This window comes from Branchiostoma lanceolatum, chromosome 3 (assembly GCF_035083965.1).
Source record: "Branchiostoma lanceolatum isolate klBraLanc5 chromosome 3, klBraLanc5.hap2, whole genome shotgun sequence".
Taxonomy (NCBI): domain Eukaryota; kingdom Metazoa; phylum Chordata; class Leptocardii; order Amphioxiformes; family Branchiostomatidae; genus Branchiostoma; species Branchiostoma lanceolatum.
Window position 1 is genome coordinate 4,000,497 of NC_089724.1, and position 20,051 is coordinate 4,020,547.

The 20,051-nt window shown below is 45.7% G+C and overlaps 1 protein-coding gene across 2 annotated transcripts in view; it reads left to right on the forward strand.

The window, feature by feature from the left end:
• LOC136429766 (LIM/homeobox protein Lhx5-like) overlaps positions 1-19,731 on the forward strand; it is a 121,015-nt gene extending 101,284 nt beyond the window's left edge. For both annotated transcript variants that reach the window (XM_066419734.1, XM_066419732.1), the window contains exon 5: positions 16,850-19,731. In XM_066419734.1, coding sequence (XP_066275831.1) covers positions 16,850-17,208 — 359 coding nt within the window. In that variant the 3' untranslated portion in view covers positions 17,209-19,731. The remainder of the gene's footprint in view (positions 1-16,849) is intronic.
• The last annotated feature ends 320 nt before the right edge of the window (positions 19,732-20,051 follow it).

Genomic DNA, 20,051 nt, shown 5'->3' on the forward strand with positions numbered 1-20,051 from the left:
AGCGCGATCGCCGTCAAGTATAGAATGGGGGCCTAGCTCACAAGGCCAGCGACACAAATCCTCGTGTACTGTGCATATAAATCAGTAGTTTTAAAGAACTCCAATTTCTCCAAGGGTCTGTGTCTTTTTCAAGTCCAACGTGCATTTTAGGTCGCAGTGAGGTTGTAGCGCGGTCTCCGCCTGGTAGAATGGGGGCCTAGCTCACAAGGCCAGTGACACAACTCCTCGCGTACTGTGCATATTAATCAGGGCGCCGCATTAATATTCCCGGCCCGACACGCCGGGGGATTACCGCCCGGATCAGCAGCAGCGCGCGGGTGGCGCGGATGGAACTTTTATAGAGTCCGTAGCGCCGAGAGGATTACGCGCGCTTTGTTGGGCGTTCAGAACGGCATGCGAATTGGCGGCTATGAATATTCTGCTTCTTCTTCTGTCGGCTGTTTCGACGTGGAGTCGGTACACAAACACAGGGACTAGTGAAACTTTTTCTCGAGTGTAAATCCTGTGTGCTTTTATTTTAAAAAGTAACTTGCGGAAGTTCAAAAAAAGAAAGTTTTACTTGTTGTAGGGCAATGATTGACAGCTGTCAAAAAGGATGACGTCGTTTTATATTGACACTCATCACACGGCCTTAAGGGTATATGTAGTCTGAATCTTGTTAAGGGTGAAGGCCACGTGGGGATAACATGCCAGTTTGTACTTAACGGTGGTAAGGGCCCTTTTGAGCCAAGGACAAAAGTCCCTTTGGTGTGTTCGTATTCTTTAAGCGAAGTGTGATTCTCCTCAAACAAGACACGGATGGCTAAAACAAAAACTTTCTTTTCATAGACTTATACTGTTTCATCTCCCTACGGCGCATGTATCGAGGATCAGAACTCTGGCAGACAGCGCGGGATTCGAACCCCAATCCATGTGATCCAAAAACAAGATTTCTAGTCACTAGGCCGCTGCACATAAAAGTAGAGTTCGAAGTGCACCGTGGTCCACTGTTTATTGTGCTTGTAGAAAAGAGCTAGGGAATTTTGATAAACACTGTAAGTTTATACTTTCCTAGCGTGTACCTTCTCTGCCATGACCAGTGGAAGAGTAGCCCTTCAGCGGGCTAAACTGGTTCGAGATCACTTTCACGTTACAGTAATGCGATCGTTCCACCTCCTGTCAAACTCGGGTCGGCAGGTGCACCCAAACAAAATCAAATGTCGTCCGAAATCTGGAATCGTGTCTGGTTATCGAGCGATCGACCACCCCCGGTCCGGTTCGATTTTTCCGTCGGGCTTTTCCTTCCTGTGCCCGAGCGTTTTCCCATCACGGGCTCTCCCGCGGTCGTCCATCTCTCCCGACGGGTCGATAGTTCCAGTCGTTACGGCCAGCTGGGAGGGCACGGATTCCGGAACGATACGATCGGTACGGCCTCGGTACACATTATAGGGCAGAGATAGGGAAAAACTTGCAAGAAAAGTTCTACAAACATAGGCCACATGATCGCATGGCTAACACTCGATACAGATTCTGTATACATTATAGGACAGAGTTCGTGACATGATCGCCCAACCCACATAGCTAACAGTCGGTACAGCTTCGGTAGACATTATAGGGAAGAGTTAGGGGAACTTTTGAACTTGCTGGAAAAAAAAAACTACATGTACAAAGAGTACCCCATGGCTTTCAGTTTGTACAGCTTTGGTACACATGAGGGTAGAGTTTGGGCAAAACTTTCTGCAAAGCAAAAATACTAACCGCAAAGTACATGTTCAAAGAGTATCCAATGAACTACAGTCGGAACAGCATCGCTTCAATACCCATGCATGAGGGCAAAGTTAGGGGAAAACTTGCTTCCAACATAAAGTACTATCCACAAACTATGCAAAGAGCTAACCAACGGCCCCACCCCTCCCTTATGACTAACACTCCGTACAACTTCGGTACAAGAGTTAGGGGAAACTTGCTGCAGAAAAAGTACTACAGCCTACAAACTTACTTTTAAGCTGCCAAAACTAACCAAATACTACTAAAAGCTCACATGCTTACCCTCTCTCTATATATATGTGTTCACATTAATTCCAACTTCTGCCTTGTTCACAAGTTAGCATAAAAGGTCATTTGTGCGGGTTAGCTGTACGGTCAGATAACATCATGTTCATAGTGTAAGATTCTTCCAGCACAGACAATTGTCTACCAGATGTCTGGTTTTCTTTAGATTAGCTGCCTAGATTGCCTTTGATGTAACACATCAAGAAAAGATCAAACTCACTCATCATAATGAATTTTCGGCTGAAGGTCTTTCTGTTGTTTTGCTGACCCTTTGCGCCTTGCACGTGTCTTCCAGGACGTCAGTTATTTGTGTAGATTATCCCATGGTCCGTTCGTTCGTTTGTCTGGGTGTTAGCTATTTCTGCTGCCTTTCTTTCTTTCTTTCTCTTTCTTTCTTATCATGACTTACCAATGTCGTCCTCTCCTCCGATTGGCTGCAAACTTTGCAGGACTTGCGTCTAACTTTTAGCCCTGGCGTCTTTTCCTTCATTCTTCTGTTTTGGCCGATCCCGAGACAGCTCTCACACGTGAGTAATACTGCTTATCACCTGTGCGAATACGAGGACGACGTTGTGTTCAGACATAACCCCGGTGTAAATTTTCTACCCCCCCCCCCCTCGAACACACAAAAGTCTTCCCCGTCCGCCCTTTACCGGTAGTTCTTTAAGTGTCGGTGATAAATTTTACGGACTAAACAGTGAAATTTACCGCCCAAGCAAAGCGGCAGATTGGGGGTAAAAAGATTATGGGTCCGTCGATTTTTCGCATTTGGTGGCCTTCCAGTGCCCGATGTCATAACGTTTTTACAATCGTTATGATTGCTTTAGAAACACAGACGGTCGGAGCGTTTACGGGAAATCGTTACGTGACGTTCTCGGGACGCACGCGGAGGCATAACTTAAACAACTCGCGGTATTGACAGGACCGCGCAGTCAATAAGGGTAGACGGGAAAACGATTAACTAGAGAAAAGTTTTAACGTGGATACAACTTTAACAACAACAACACCAGCTCCAAAAGTTTGCATGCCATGTGTATGCCATAAAACTATTACTGTAGTGTAATTTGAACCAGAATGTTACTATACTACGTACAAATAGTGCGATAACAGCTTGATTATAGTATGTACTTTATGACACTGTCCTGTTTCGAATTAATGCTGTCTTGTATTTTACCTTGGCACCACCTTTACCCGGAAGTCTATCTGCAAATCATGTTTATGCCATGAACATTTACAGTAGTGCTGATAGTCTTGTTTCTGATCGAATAGAGCCAAAACAATATCGTTACGGTATTGCCTCCCTTCACAAACTAACCGGCAGCTTAAGGTACACCCCAATATGACCTGTGCCAACCTTTTCGGGACTAGTCACTGTGGGAGCCTGTTCAACATTGCTGTCGGGGATATCATGTCCGGAAACATTTGTTACCAATTGCCTTTAAACCCCTCCTGTAGGGGCGCAGTGGGTCCATCCGCTTTGCTGAGACACGGACAGGACTCTACATTAGAGAAGTGCTTCATCATCAGTACATAAAACACATCATACAAGATTTAGGAAGGCGAAAGGGCATGTGAAAACTGTAGTTCGAGGCTTGGCAAAGACGATAATATGTAGCGTAAATAGAGGAGCAAACTATTTTGGCAGTCCGACAACTTCCCTCAAACTTGTTCCATGTGTTTCTTTCCGCCAGCGTCACTCAAAAGAAGTCTCAAATTTCGAGACCTTGAATTTGACGCGCGCAGGACGCCAGGTCTGACAGGTCGCTCTGCACGAGTCTTTTCGTCAGCGTTCGCCGACCCGACGAAGCGACAGGCCTCGGCAGGACAGCGCGGTCCCCCCGCGGCCCTCAGCAGCTTGTCGCGGTCGCCCTGTCTGACCCCGACTGGAGCCAACAAAGGCCGGCGGGACGGCGTGTCAGCGCTCGGCGGCAGCCGCCTGCCTCCCCCGCCTGGCTCACACGGCGCGCCCGGTCGACACGCCTGACACCGACCGGAGCCAAAGAGTCCGATCCGAGGGAGTGATAGCGCTCGGTGAGCTTTGCCCCGGACCCCCGAGCGACTCGCTGCCCTTTCCCGATCACCGGGTCTGACCCCGAGCGCGTCGCAGCTGGAGCGGGAACCCGACCCCTCCGTTCTCGGGAGCACCCCCAGGGGAAGGCCGCAGGTGTGCCGGGGTGACCCCGCTGGCCAGCGACCATGACTCTATTCATATCCATCTCTATTGCCGCGCGGGAGGTACGGGGCCGTGACTGTACCGTACATCACATTCGTGTTGCAACCCTTCTAATTACAAGTCTAAAAACAAAACGTGCTCATCATTTTATCAACGGATGCGACATCACTGGTTTTCATTTTCATTTTGACAACTATATGTATAAAGCAAAATGAAAAGATATCTACGCCGACATCTAACATGTATATAGGTCACGAGAACAGGTAGAGAAGACGTACGGGGCATCTCGACCAGGACAGCTCAGCTGGTTGCAAGTCACTCCCTGCAATTTTCCGTAGCAAATTGTGCGTTTTATGTACTTTTATGATTCCTCTTTTTCGTGCGTCGAAACATGAAAAATATAAAAAAAATGTGTTGAACGATTTCTTCATCTACTGTGATATCGATTTTCAGTACGTTTTTGTAAGATATTAGTATCACTATACTTTATTGAAACGTAAAAGTACATCGATTCCGTTTTGGCATTTGCGAACCCATTTTGTGCACTTTTTTTAGATTCAAAGCAAACATTAAATAATACAAATGAAGTGACATAGACGAAGTGACAGCGGACTCAAGTTGTACTCAACTTTTATTATCGACGTCGCTTGTACATTATGGAAAATGAAATATTTGACAAGACGTGTGGAATAAGTGAATGAATACATGTAGATACATAACAGAAGCCTAGTTGGTACGTGAGTCCAAAACTCCCCTCCCGAAGGACGTGCATGTGTACCACGTTTACCACATTTCTTTCGCCCTGTCCCTTTAAAAGAAAGCCCATGTTCTTCCTGCCATTAGGGTTTATTTTCCCGGTAATGATGATATTCATTGACCCACTGCGCGAACACCGTGACGTCATCTGGCGCGTAACGGGCCGGTGGCTTGGAACGAGAGCGGCTGAACGTTCGGGTGGCTACGAGGGGGAAGGTGACTCGTTCCCAGCCTGGGTCAGCGGGTTTGAGGAACGCCCGACCTGCAAGTGATTCATGGGTAATTCGACGAGCAGGTTCGCGTTTCCCGGTGAACTGTGCAGGGTCGGAACGTAACAGCTGTTAGCTGTGGGCGATCTTCCGTGCCTCATACAAAATGTTGTACTCAATTCTTGTTCTCTGACGTTTTTACGTGTGCTCGTTTGTGCTTCGAGATTCGCCCGAGTAGTTATTAAACATAAAGATATTCAAATGACTCGAGGGACGCTCTTTCTGTTCTAATTTCGCTGATGTCATTGTTCAAAGTACCTAAAGATATCAAAGTTGTGGAAGTTCTGCTGTTTTTTTTTGCAAAAAATTAAGTTCATTCTTATGGTTAATAGTTCATTCTTATGGTCAGCCAGCCAATTTTGTTAACGAGCACTTTTAAGATTCGACAGCTGTTGGAAGTGTGAAGAACAAAGCAATTTGTTGTTTGATTTTAAAGAATTGTAGCAGACTAGTACAAATTGAAGATGAGACACAGTGTTTCTACCCCTGCACGTGATGGTCTGTGATGTATGATAATGATATAAAGCAACTACTAGTACATAGTTACGAAACCCTAAGATGTCTCCTACTGAAGGTTGTGTGTGCATTTTGGACTGTACTTGGGAAACTTTATCTTCCGCTGCAAGTATCAGCCATTGAATTGCGCATCCCGTCTGTGAATCGAAAAATTCTGCTCTTTTATAAACCGGTGCTGAACTGTAAATATTAGCATACGATCTCGGAGATTGAGCTAATGCACCGACGACCCCTGTCGGAGGGCATGGCGGGGCGGCCATGACACCATGTATCCCATGGGTCACTGCGCGCGGATGGATATCAAATTTACAAGCTGTGATTGTGTTGATGTTACCACTCTACAAACCACCTGCTCGACATGTTTGGAGAATTTTGGAGCTCACTTTTTGCAATCGATATATCGCGTTTACCGAAGCCACTCCATCAAAACCCTCTTCTAGAATTATTATTGTTGGACAGCAGTTGTAATTGAAAATGGCATAGATGTCTACGACTTGATTCGCCTACTAAACGCGCTTATTCGAAAAGTAAGCAGAATATCAGGTCAAATGATGTCCTTCCAAGGCTTCCATTCATAACTATTCATGTCTTCGTGCTCTTATTATTTGACTTTGTTTCACAAACTTCTTGGTGGATAATATCGAATATCCAAACCCGGTCGGTAAGGCTCTAATCCAACACTAAACATCACTTTGTAACGCAGAGACATTAAGTTATAGATATATCCATCAAAGCCTAACGTAAGACACGGGCGTATTTTTCTCTCTTTTTTTCGTCTGTAAAAAAAAAAATCGATACTGTGTTCACTTTCCAGCGAACCCTTTTGTTGTACAAATCCTAATCCGGACCATCAACCACTCCGCACCCAGTCATCGGTGTCACAAAAGCTATTACCTGGCGCACTGACCCGGACCCACCCGGCAGGTTTCCAGCGGCGTTCGATAGCTCGCTCCAAGTACCCCCACCTTTAGTCGGAGGGGTCACCAGCCCCGAGTAAGAGATCTGCACATCCTCCGGAGCTCGAATCTGCTCCTGGCGAATTCGCCAATCAATTTTACCTTCCCTTTATTTCGGCGGGAAGCAGCCAGGAGAGTCGCAAACACAGTTGGCTCCCGCGTTGACCCGAATCGGCGTTTTCCGATCGGCGGCTGCTTTAAAACGGTTTAGCTGACAAGCGCAAGTCAAGTGACTTCCGCGAAACTTTGCTACACCAGGCACTGGACAGGGGATCCGGAAAGGAACAGGAGAGTCGATGTTTAAGTAGAAATATACAGTTAGGACACAAACATATATAGTGCATTGCCATTGTCATTGATTTTCTCTAAGACTAAGAAGAACAAAAGGACATGTAGATCCTTGCAATAGTGAGCATCGCCACGCGACGCCACCAATAACTTGCAATGAACTTCAAAATAACAAGTCAATCTTTTTGTCAGAATTGAAGGCATCTATAGAATGAACTTTCGATGGACTTTGGTAAAGTCTAAAGATAGATATTTCCAAAGGCGCGCCCTTAACGCGTTTGGGACGCACCAGTACTTTTGCATGTAACAGGTTTTCGCTATCAGACACGTCCCTCAGAAAACAGTCATTTCACATTTGAAGAACTTTTTCTAGATTCAGACTTCGGAATGTCTGTCCAAATCTGAAATGGCCGGTGTTCAGCAGACACGCCCACGGCGCAGACTGCCTCCCTATGCATGTCCGGGGCGGACCCCGTGCCCTACTGCCATTTCAAGATCAACTGCCGTTGTAAGCGACACATTCACTGTTGGACTGTACGTGGTTTTCGGACCCAAAGTACATTCGGGTGGGCATTCCGAAAGCCGTGACGTCGGGTTGACCTGGTGGCCAGAAATGTTTCCGTCCTTATTTACATTCTCAAAAGCAGACTTCTGGGCTCTGGTGTGATGTAGGTGTTTTTTCGGACCCTATGTATACTCAACCGGGCACTCCAAAAGCCATGTTGTGTTGCCCTGTAGGGCCAGGGTTAGCGTTATGTTTTTTCGGGCTTTATTTACATTCGGCCCGGCACCCCGAAAGCAGTATTTCCGTGCCCTCGTGGCCAGAGATTTTTTGGGCCTTATTTACATTCTCAAAAGCAGACTTCTGGGCTCTGGTGTGATGTAGGTGTTTTTTCGGACCCTATGTATACTCAATCGGGCACTCCAAAAGCCATGTTGTGTTGACCTGTAGGGTTAGCGTTATGTTTTTTGGGCTTTATTTACATTCGGGCCGGCACCCCGAAAACAGTATTTCCGTGTCCGGGTGGCCAGAGATTTTTCGGGCCTTATTTACATTCTCAAAAGCAGACTTCTGGGCTCTGGTGTGATGTAGGTGTTTTTCGGACCCTATGTATACTCGGGCGAGCAAGCCAAAAGCCCTGTAGTGCTTCCCTGTTGGACCGCTATGTTTTTCGGGCCTTATTTACATTCGGGCCGGCGCCCCAAAAGCAGCATTTCCGTGCCCTGGTGGGATGTAGGTGTTTTTCGGACCCTATATGTACACCCGGGCGGGCACTCCAAAAGCCGTGTTTTGGCTCGCCCCCGTTGACCCGTTCCCAGCCGAGCCCTTTGAAGCAATCTCGTTCCCAGTGCGAGGACTCGCACTCCCGGGGCCCGCCTAGTCGTCCCGGCCTGCCCTCTGACCTCCAACATTCCCGGACACGGGCCTTAAAGACCCGCCGGAGACCGGATTTGTAAGTGCCCTCCGACAGGTGTTATTTCAGATAACCTCCCACAACCTCTGCCTCTGCTTTCCATGCCCTTTGTACATCCGGGCACTTGGAGCCTCCGGGGGCGCCATTGCGTCTGAAGGCTGCGCTGTTTTAAAGATGCTTTACAAGGGTTTTTATAAGCTTACAATGTACACGGCTGGGATAGGTTATCAGAGTCTTTTCTCTTCACAGTACTTCGTTTCAGCTTGATACCGGCTGTAGTGATGTAATGGGTAGCAATGCCGCTGTTGGATCACAACTCCACAGGTTCCAATCCCAGCCGGCTGTCGGATCACAACTGCACGGGTTCCAATCCCGGCCGGCTGTCGGCGTTGACTGTTCTTAAGACCGATATTCCCCTCTGATAAATCCTTATCATGAGCTCTTACAAAGACCTACTGTACATTAGGAACAGGGTAGGGACACGCAAGGTAACAATTACTCAAGCAACGGGATAGACTTTGGAAACGATTAGACGTTTTATTTTCATCCACTTCATTTCGTCAGTAACTGAGGGTAGGGGCACATTCCGGTGTTTGCAGTCTGACCGTTCATTGCGCAGCTTGTACCTAATATCATCTTGTAAACACTAGACTTGTTTACTGCTTCATCATATGGTGGTTCACCGATTACGCCATTCTGCTTACAAATGTTTGGCTTAGACGCCTCACCGTGTGAGTAGTTTCAAATTCGCATTTACTTTTGTAAAGTTACAAATCAGAATTATTATATGATCAAAAAGTACTTCTGATTTGAAAACGCATATAGCTCACAAAGACTCAATGATAATGATGTTTGGGATATACTTTGTCTAGAACTGACAGTTAAAACCCCCTGTATATCTTTATATTATCTCTTGCCCAAGTTATGTATATGTTTTTCTATTCTAAATAGCTGAAGTGCTTGTAGTGGTCTTTAAATTATAAGCTTCAGAACATATCTTTCTGTGCACACGTGTAAATCAGGTGGTTGTACAAAGCGAAACGCTTCACAGTACATAATCACTTCATCCCCGACTCCCATAGAAAGTTTGCTCTCTTTGACCAAACATAAACTTCACTTTAAGAAACTACAGATAACCCGAGTGGAAAAGTCGAAAATCACAAATCTCTTTGTGCGGGAGTCGCCGAGAGTTCGCGGGCGATGCTTGGCGGTCCTGACCCCAATATCCCGTCCATACAGCCGGGGCGGCCGGAGATTTATTCCACGGAATGGCCATCACATCCGTAATACACACTTTGGTGGAGAGGCCGCGCTCAGGGTTACGAGCGCCCGCCCCCATTGTCCCGGGTTACGGCTGCCGGTCGCGACCCCAATCTCAGATCTTCGTCTCCCTTTGGGGGATCTAAATCGAATTTATCTCCAAGAACAAACATTGGCTTTGGTAATGAGCGCGCCGTCCAGCCAGCCCCATCCCCGGTCACTGCTGACCTCCGAGCCCGTCAGGTCTAATCCTGTTTTAGTGCCAATATTTGGAGCTGCGAACTTTCTCCGACTGGAACGCCCTTTAGCGGTCGTTTCTCGCATCCCGGTCCCGACCCCAATTTCCTCATTTTCTCGGCAGAAAAGGACAATTTTTACTGCTATCAAAATGGAATTGGCCTGAGTAATGTCCTCCGGCGGGAGGTTTCCATCGCTTGACTGTTATTGGCTGGTGTCGAGAGTTGGTCAGGTTACTGCCAGAAACTGTTTGGAGATTAGTTTTACCAGTTTGGAGTAGCCGTGCTGAAGTTGATGATTTGATGATCGTTTTCTTGTAGTCGTGTACGTAGATGTCCCAATGTAGATATCTACTTGTTTTCAAGGTGTACTTATTAGATAAACTTTATATTGTGTTGGTCAGGTTAGAGCCAGAAACTTGGAGATTAGTTTTACCAGTTTGTAGTAGCCGTGCTGAAGTTGATGATTTAATGATCGTTTTCTTGTAGTTGTCTACATAGATGCCACAATCTACTTGAAGTAGAGGTGCTTCTATTAGAGTAACTTTATCTTGCGTTGTAGATTTTGTTGGGTTAGAGCCTTACCGACCGGGAACTGTTTGGACATGAGTTTTACCAGTTTAGAGTAGCCGTGCTGAAGTTAATGATTTGATAGTCGTTTTCTTGTAGTTGTCTACATAGATGTCACAATCTACTTGATGTAGAGGTGCTTCTATTAGATTAACTTTATATTGCGTTCTAGAGTTTGTTGGGTTAGAGCCTTACCGACCGGAAACTGTTTGGACATGAGTTTTACCAGTTTAGAGAAGCTGTGCTGAAGTTAATGATTTGATAGTCTTTTTCATGTAACGTTAGTTGTCTACATAGATGGTCCAATGTACTTGTTTTGAGGCGCTTTTATCAGATAAATTTTACATTGTGTCGTGGTTTGGCTTTTAGATTCATAGAACACCTTCACTGCTAGTTACCATGCACACGGTTGCAAGATGATGCAAAGTTTATTCATGTTTATGACTTGAGTGTGTTTTTGTAAAACCGGGGCTGTCACAGTTTCGATGTGTAGGTGCGTAAACATTGGTTGCTTTGTATCTAAAAAGATGATAGACGATTTGAAACTCTTGCAAAGATGAAAGCGCATGATATTTCAAATAACATTCTAAAACACTACTCTTCAAACGAAACTTTATGACATGTAGTGCTTCTAAATTGATACCCTGTGGAGTTTGAAAATGACTTTCTAAACTTTATGTGATACGTGTTTGTACGAAAAGGAAGCTCAGACGTATCCTAAAGCCGCCTCATTGATTTATGAAAACGTTGAGTTGTTACGAATCGCTTAACACAGATTGCCTCCGCATAAATAGCCATCATTATGATGAGCTGTAGTTGACCCTACCACATCCCAGCAAATGGGAACTATTGTCGGGTATTCCTTAAGTGGACTAAAGTATCATACCATGACATCGAATAAAACGACTTTGTAAAGCTTCTATGAATCGAAATTCCTCGTGTACATCAAGACTTAGTCGGGATTAAGTTTCCGGCATCCTGAAATTGATGTCCCCAATATCTGACGATCCCGGAATAAACCTCAATGTAACAGTTTTACAACAGAACAGTTTTATGGCTCCGTGTTCGAGGCTTCTTCCCGTGCCTGTCGATTCATCCTGAATAGTTATCCTTGACATACAAGGAAGCCCTTGCCTGACAGTTGCCCATTACAGAAAAAGTCTTTGCTTGGCAGTTTCCCATTCCAGGAAAGGCTCTAATCGACAGTGGTCCATTCCAGGAAGCCTCTACTTGACAGTTGTCCATTCCAGGAAAGCCTCTGCTTGACAGTTGCCCCTTCCTGGAAAGCCTCTGCTTGACAGTTGCCGACTCCAGAAAACCCTCTGCTTGACAGTTTGCCCCTTCCGGGAAGCCTCTGCTTGACAGTTGCCCACCCCAGGAAGCCTCTACCTGACAGTTGCCCCTTCCAGGAAAGCCTCTGCTTGACAGTTGCCCCTTCCAGAAAGCCTTTGCTTGACAGTTGCCCCTTCCAGAAAGCCTCTGCTTGACAGTTGCCCATTGCAGGAAGCTTTTGCTTGACAGTTGCCGACCCCCCCAAGCTTCTGCTTGACAGTTATCCATTCGGGAAAGCTTCTGTTTGACATTTCCACATTCCAGGAAGCTTCTGTTTGACAATACACCATTCCGAGAAGCCCATGTTTGACAGTTGGCCGTTACAGGAGGCCTCTGAGTGACAGTTGCTATCCCAGGATGCGGATGTAGCCGGTGCCTCCCCGCCGGCGCCCGAGATGGGAACACAATCCCATAACACTTCCGGGAATTGGCCCGCCAGCGGCTGCAGCCGACACATTGACATTTACGTCGCTTTCGGGTCAAATCTCCTGTATAACTCAGACTTAAGGTTTATGGACATCCGCGGGATGTTCTGGCAATCGGCACTAGAGGCATTTGGAACGCAGTACAAGCCCAGGACATAACCTTTTCGTCAAACGTCTACTTTTCGTCATTACCTGTATGCTTGTGTTCGTCTTAGTATCACGTTTGAATCTATCCTTGTGAAAGAAAAAACTGACTGAGACTATAAGGTGTTGAGAGCCTGACTTAAGTAGGAAAATTCTTTGTGTTTGGAAACCGGTGCCGCACAAAATAAAGTAGGTACTTGCATTTTAACTTGACCATACAATAAGTTCTATGCGTTAAAAACACCTGTTTTCAAAGCCGTTAAAACCGTTAACATGCCACAAAACATATAACCGTCGCTACGGTTGGGTCCTCTTTAAGAGGAACATAAAATTGGTTAGTTATGGGTCCCAAAAAAATCTGTATCAGGATTTGATACTAGAGGAACATAAAATTGGTTAGTTATGGGTCCCAAAAAAATCTGTATCAGGATTTGATACTTTCTTTACTACTGGTCACAAAAGATCTACTGGTGATGTCTGTGTTGTTGTTGTCAGCAAAGCGTGCTTTTCTGCCCAACAAACACAAACAAACGTCGGAAAAGCGTATCTCCTCCGATCGCCGCTGTCTGCCTCGGAACGGCCAGTCCCTTTCACGGGTCCAATCCATCAGTTCACGCATGTGCAGCGGAGATACCATTCAGCGTGTCAATCACCCTAGCCGGAGTGGTCCGCCTGGCTTTGTGGGGCCGACCGGCTATCTGATCCCACCACTCTGCGACTCGTAAGGCACCGCCCTCGCCTCTTATCAAATCGCACTCGTGGCGCCAAACCCTGATCCGCAATGAACGGGCAGTAATTCTCCCACATTACCGGCACGTTGCTATGGGGCAGAAAGAAAAGTTATCGTTCTACCAGACTGTCAATCACAACGGCTTGACATCTATCTCGTCCATCGCGCCCGTCCGCGTTGCCCAGTAAAGTCCGCGTTACAACCCGAGTTTTACGCCGCTTCGACCGGTCAATTAATTAGCTAATATCTCCGGTCCTGGGCGTCATCTGGACAGAGGGGATAACCTATTTTATCGATGAGGATTACAAGTATGAAGTAAGAGTATACTCGGACGGATAAACCCAAATCGTCGACATAACTACTAATGTGTTTTCCACACTCGTGTAATTTGTGTGTAAAGTTAAGCGTGGATATGTACAAAGTTGCAACATTATGATGGGATGTGGTAACCTTACGTAAAGCCCCCGTCTCACTGGACCCGCGGCACGCTGGCGGCGTTTTGTTGTCTTTTTGGTCATACTTGTACGTTTTGAATGATATTCCCAATACAAAGTCAAGGGTAACACAAATCCAGTTTAGGACGCAGCGACGTCGCCAGCGTGCCGCGGGTGCAGTGAGGGGGGGGGGGGGCTTAACAGAGCATGACCGATATGCTGTGCCATCTTATCACTTGTCATGGCATCTTTACTTCATAGCGTCACATCCTCGAATTCAAAATGACAATTTCCATCCACATAAACAGTATGTTCTCAGAACGAATTAAAAGTGCAAAAATTTGTTACAAAGATTGCTGTGTGAAAAAAAAACATTGTCCCACACAAAACGACGGTTCCTCTTGGTTAATCCTCTTTAAAACCACAGCAAGAATTGCGCAAAGTCGATGATGAACAAATATAGCGAAAGTAGGTGGAAAATGCTTCACATTGATGTTGAGTGGTGAGGAGGTTTTCAGTACAATCAGTTTTCATTGGGACCGCATTGTTAGCAGCGACACCTAGCTGCAATGCAGAGTGAACCGGTCGTTATTGCCCTGAAGAAAATGACAGACGGTCACCGAAACGTCGGCTGCTCTGTTGCTCTTTCGTTGTTGGTAAAGAACTTTGTTAGTCATTCATTCACCAGCCTGATAATTAATTCACAATTTTTGGTACGATGTGAAGGCCGGATATGTTCTGGATTACGTGTTCAGCACCATGGACAGAGGCGGTGCCCTGTGCAGTCCTGCACGCAGTGCTGGCCCATCTCTAACCCATCTTGTTACCGTATCAGCTGCTAGTTAGTATGTCAAGGTTGTCGTTACTTGCTTTGTATTTGATTACAAACATCTGTGAACAACGTTACCTTGGCGGAACTCGTAGTGAGTGCGGCCCCCTTGGGCCTGCGGGTTGCCATCTGAGCATCTCTCTTCATCGATCTTTGGTACGCTGACACGGCAAATCTTCACTAGCAGCTCATTCGTATGCGCCCGATTCGCTTGGCTGTTCGCTTCCGACACGGTTAATGCGATTTCTGTTGCGAACATCTGCCGGTGCGTAAGCCTGTTTCTTCTCCTCCGCTGGCTTTCTTTCGCGCGCGTCGTCGAACCCCGGATCCCTTAAGCTCAGGCTCAGCCGTCCTCTTTGAACCTGTGGGATTTGTACGGGTGTTCGCAGATGAAAGGACGTTGTTTGGGGGGTTTTAAAGTTGTCTTAACGCTTGGAACACCGCCACGTGACTGCCGATGGACCGATGAGATGAGGTCTGCAGAGACCGTGTTTTCTGCCTGGGTGTGCAGTGCCAAACATGGTCGGCTTTGTCGGCGCAACAGCCGCATCATCCAGATCGATGATTCGGCTCCGTGATGTTTTGATGTAGGTAAACCCAGCACCGTTGGAAGTACGCACTTTTCAAAAGCCCGGCTGGCTACCTTTCCACTAGTTGGCTGTTTGGCACAGTTTGCAAACGTTTTTTTTTATTTTTTAGAATCGATCTTTCTATGTCGCTATCTTTTTTTTCGCCTTGCGCTACTGCGGGGTTCATTATCAAAGGAATGTGTCCGTTCTCTTCGTCAGGGTCCAAGAATTTCCAATTTTCCACCAATTCCGACTTGTTGTTCCACGACTGTCCCTCGGCAAACTGATTCTTCATGCCGAGTTTTGTGGGGCTTTGTGCCGACCGTGTTCACTCAGCTTCTTCCCCTGTTTCCGACAACATTACTGAAATTGATTTAAACAGTTTGAATAGGAAAATATACTGGGCGTGAACAGGAGTGCAAAAGAATGAAGCGTTTGTTTACAGTGTATCTTAGAAACGCCCTAGTGAGCAGGGTGGTTGATGTTCTCAAAACACACGTATCAAGTATAGTTTGATGAATCCAACATGCAACACGATTTAGATAGCTGTGTACGTACTTTGTCTACAAGTCTGAATCTAATCTGTTGCTTGTCAAAGCTCCACAAAGTTATACAAATACTCTACATTTTGCAAATTAAAACAAAACACACACACACAAAGAACACATGATTGATACGTCAATGAAGGTTAGATATCCAGTTAAGGATGATAAGATACACAATAAAAACAGTTACTCAAGCAACTGGATAGATTTTGGATACATTCAGACATTTCGGGTAGCATCCACTACCTTTCGTGGATGACACTGAGCAAGATCTGTCAATCAGCAGGTTTTGCATACATACTGTAAATGCACTTAAGTTTTCTTGGCTTTTATTTCGCGCTTAGTCGAAAATGGAGTGTTGACGGTGGTTTTAAGTTCGCGTCAGCGCTATACTATAGTCACATACTGCTACAGTACTGGACAAAAATGTTTGCGGTGAAACGGCCGCCGCGAAAACCGCGAATATAAGACCATCGCGAACATTTCTGCATTTACGGTACATGCTTTATAATGTTGACAAGTTGGAGCGTACATATAGTTTAGCCTCCAGTGTTCTCTGTTGTACATCATTTCAGCCTTTTCCATTTCCGACGTTTTTAATCGCAACGAATGGTTGACTTGTCTTTATAAAAGCTTGCCATCTGGTCGGGCACCAAGGATGCAGACAAACTTGTCAGATCGATTGATGACTGTTAGTTTCAAAAACAATGAAAAACAGCTTATAGATGGCAGATAAGCGGAGAGGAAACCCTCTATTTATTACCGATCCACTCTAACGAGACTTGTCTCTACGTGGTCGTAAATTACGGACTGTTGGAAGTCATTCATATCCCGTTAGCTAATTACACATAGTTACAGTGATTGTAGATCTAGTAATGACAAGAGGGGTCGTCTAAGGTTAAAGGGGGGGGACGCAGTTTTCTTTCTGTTTCAACAAAAGTTTCAAACTTGATGTATGCACGTGACGTCACATGCTGGTTGGCTGACTCAAGCTCAGACCGATAGTTTTGTTTTGTACCAAAGAATCATGTGTATTTGTACGTCACTGTAATTGTGTGTGCAAGTCAAACATTTACGTACGAACGTCGAGGTTTAATTATCCAACATGTCGGACAATACTGACGTCATAGTCACGTGGGTGCAAACACCATGTATAGAGGCTGACTGGTGCCTTTGGTGGTGACGTCACTCCCATCATTGGAAAGTCATATTGTAACTTCGAATTCTCCACAGAGGAACTTCTACTGAATTGATATCGGTGTTCTTTATTCCTTATCCATACATACGCATACATGTGCATATTATGTAAAAGACAGGTAGAAAACGTAAAGTTCGCTTGCACTCATGTTGTGTTCTCTACTGTCGTTACAGATGACCAGGCGGAGTACTACAGCCCGCAGAGCTACTACGACTTCTTCCCGCCCGGATCGCAGCCGCCCGCGCAGGGCGGGGGGATGCCGCCCTTCCTACCCCCGTCCTCCCAGCCCATGGGCGTCATGGACCCGGCGATGCCGCACCAAGGGGGTGGCGGCGGGATGGGGAACGGCCACGGAGGGATGCCGCCTGACGGATTCCTCCCCCCGGGAGACATGCTACCTCAGTCGGACGCGCCCACCCCGGAGCCGATGATGGGGGACGGAGGTTACGGACCTCCGCCGAACCAGACGCTGGGGAGGGGTTTTCCTCCCGGTATGCCCGGGCAACCCCCTCGGGAAGAGTCGGTGTGGTAACCCGATGAACTGTGACGTTGTTTGTCGAAGAGAGCACGAGGGGAAAAGACGATACCCTTTCGCGAACTTAGTATGTTCCAGATCCTCAATCAGTATTGTCTGTTTCGGATGCTTCCACTTCGAGGACAGGGGTGGACGTAGATATTTTGTATGTTGAGATGCTTGCCATTTGACCGCAAACCCTTGTAAAGAAAAACGAAAACATCCGTAGCTAGCACACAGCTAGACGCCATCTTTTATCGAACGTTTTTACGACAAGAAGATGGGTTTTGTACGTTTTGCGAAAACAAGAGATGGAATTGTGCGGGACACAAGAACGAAAAGGCGGGAAGAAGACTTGTGTGAAGAAAAAAACACAGACTTGCGACAATCTGTACTGTTCATGCTGATCGCGAAGGACATATCGCAGAAGACTCGGCCACGAATCCAGACCACAGGACGACGTCGTCGCGTTTCTACCGTGGCCGACAGGTACATAGCGCGACACACGACTTTTGTAGCGAGACAAACCGACTTTTCTGGGCGACAATACCGCAACAAAATTCGGTGTGTCGCGCAGCAAAAGCAAACGTCGATCTGTCGCGCTTTGTACCTGTCGGCCACGGTACGTTACCTTCTTCTTTTCCGGAGAAGGAGAGAGGGGAAGATGAAATCAGTCGCGTAGTTTTTAGCGAACGGCCAACTGGTTGGCAATACTTAATCTTTGTTGTAAACCTCCACTCGATTACTTATACATGTATATTCTTCGATCTGTTTTATGACTGTATTTGTTTCTGACCGACGTTGGCATTCCGTCCAAAAAAAGAGGATCCAACAGCAGTGGGTGTGAGGAGGGACCTACGTCATGTAGAGAACAATCTGTGAAAAGGGTGACCTCTTAATCTCCAAGCAGATGTTGGGAGTGAAGATCGTAACATTGTCCAACTTGTCCCCATTTGAAAAGAAGAAAAAAAACTCAAGTTAGTGAATGCCATCATCAGTCCTCCCTACATTTGCTTGGAGATTGGTTATCTTTAAGTTGATGACAGTTTGCCCCCCTTGTGACTTGTCTTATCCGGAAAGGAGAGGTAGAAAAATGCGAGAGTTCGGTTTAAGACACACACGCAGCTCCTGTTTTACCGAAGTGCATCAGTGTTTGAATCATCGTGACGTTCAGGGTGTGTATACATGACAGAGTATATTGAGTTAGTTCTTAGGTTTCATGGGAAGAAGTACGTCTCTTACGTGCCGTTATATCTTTGTACAAAGTGCGGAACCGCCTACTTGTGTTAGACAGTCATGTTCTCGGTGTAATAACGTAGAGTAGGGAGTATTTTAAAAATGACGTAGGAAAGAAAAGAAAAGTCGCCATCTTGGACATTGCGCTCTGCGACCCCTGTAATAGGAGTAGGGTTCATGTCGGTTGTAAACCGCCAGTTGTAAGTTGAGGCCATCCGGGAAAAAGTACAGGCGAATTCGAAGTTAGGCCATCCCCAGACTTAGATTCGGTGTCACTTATATACTTATATCCATTCTGTGTAAAAGTGGTTTCCCCCTGTGTTTATTTGTCTTAGTTCAACGATCATCCTCTCTTTAAAGTTGTCATAAGAAAGCTTATTAAAAAAACATGTCAGATGATACATGTAGTTGAACCAAAGACCAGATGAAGAAATACAACACCATGGGTCCTTCTGTCATCCGATGAAGCGCAGTTACGCAACTAGAGGATCTTTTCATCCGGGTACTTCCACTCGATTACATCCGGGGTATTAGAGCTCGGTCGTCAGGCTGATGGCGCCGCCATCTTGAATGTTGTTCGATTTCTAGAAACAGGTCGACGGCTGTGATATTTTTGACCGAGCGAGCAGAAGAGGAGTAAATTTTGCTCTGCTCTGTACAGCGTGTTCTGTAACTGTAGCCGACTTGTCGTTGGTGTCACACCAAACGTTTTTGCACAGCGCTCTGTTCATTCCTATCTTTCCCCTGGTTTGAGAAAAACAAAACCTCACGAACAATTGTAAATTGAAAAAAAGCAGCCTGGTTGTACATGTCACTCAACAATATCCAGTTTTCCGTCTGTCATTGGAAGACTCGACGTGTATTCGTCCATGTCAATCAAACGACGAAACACCGCATATCTTCATCAAAGTTATCAGCATACAAATTCTCGCTGAACATGACATGTTTTGGAAAATAGTTTTTTATGGTACAAGGGAGAATCTACCTTAATACACTTGTTTATCGTTTCATATAATCTGGACCTTTATACACAAATTATGGATCTGCATCTAGTTAACAATTTCCCCTTTCAAAATTATGAGAGAAATGGGAGATAGAAATCAGTTCGTAACAAAGTTCTTTCGGTTTTCCCGAAAGCGCTGTCCGACACTACCGACCTACCGGATGATACAGAGCGGCGTGTTGTTGTTATATCTGTTGTACATACGATGTAGAGCGGATTATATCGTGTCCTTGATATACTTTGGTACCTGTTTTGTGCCAGTTGTCTGTGAAATCTATGAATACAGTGTGTAAAAAAAGTCAGTTGTGTCTTTCTCTCTTCTTCGACTACGTTAATGCGGTCAGTTCCTAACAATTAATCGAGGTCGGAATCAACCACTTAAGTATTCTAATGATCGATATATCTGTACATGAAAGGCGAAGAAGACTAAAGTAAAAAAAAACCTTGCATGGTTACAAATTTATTTCGAAACTTCAAAATCCCTAAGCAAGAAGCAAGCTCTAGGATCGGTACCAGTCAGAAGGTAGGTGTCATGGATGATCCATATAACATTATCATATATTATAGATTATGTCATGTTATTGGTTGCAAATTACGCAAGCATGAACAACACAATACATTT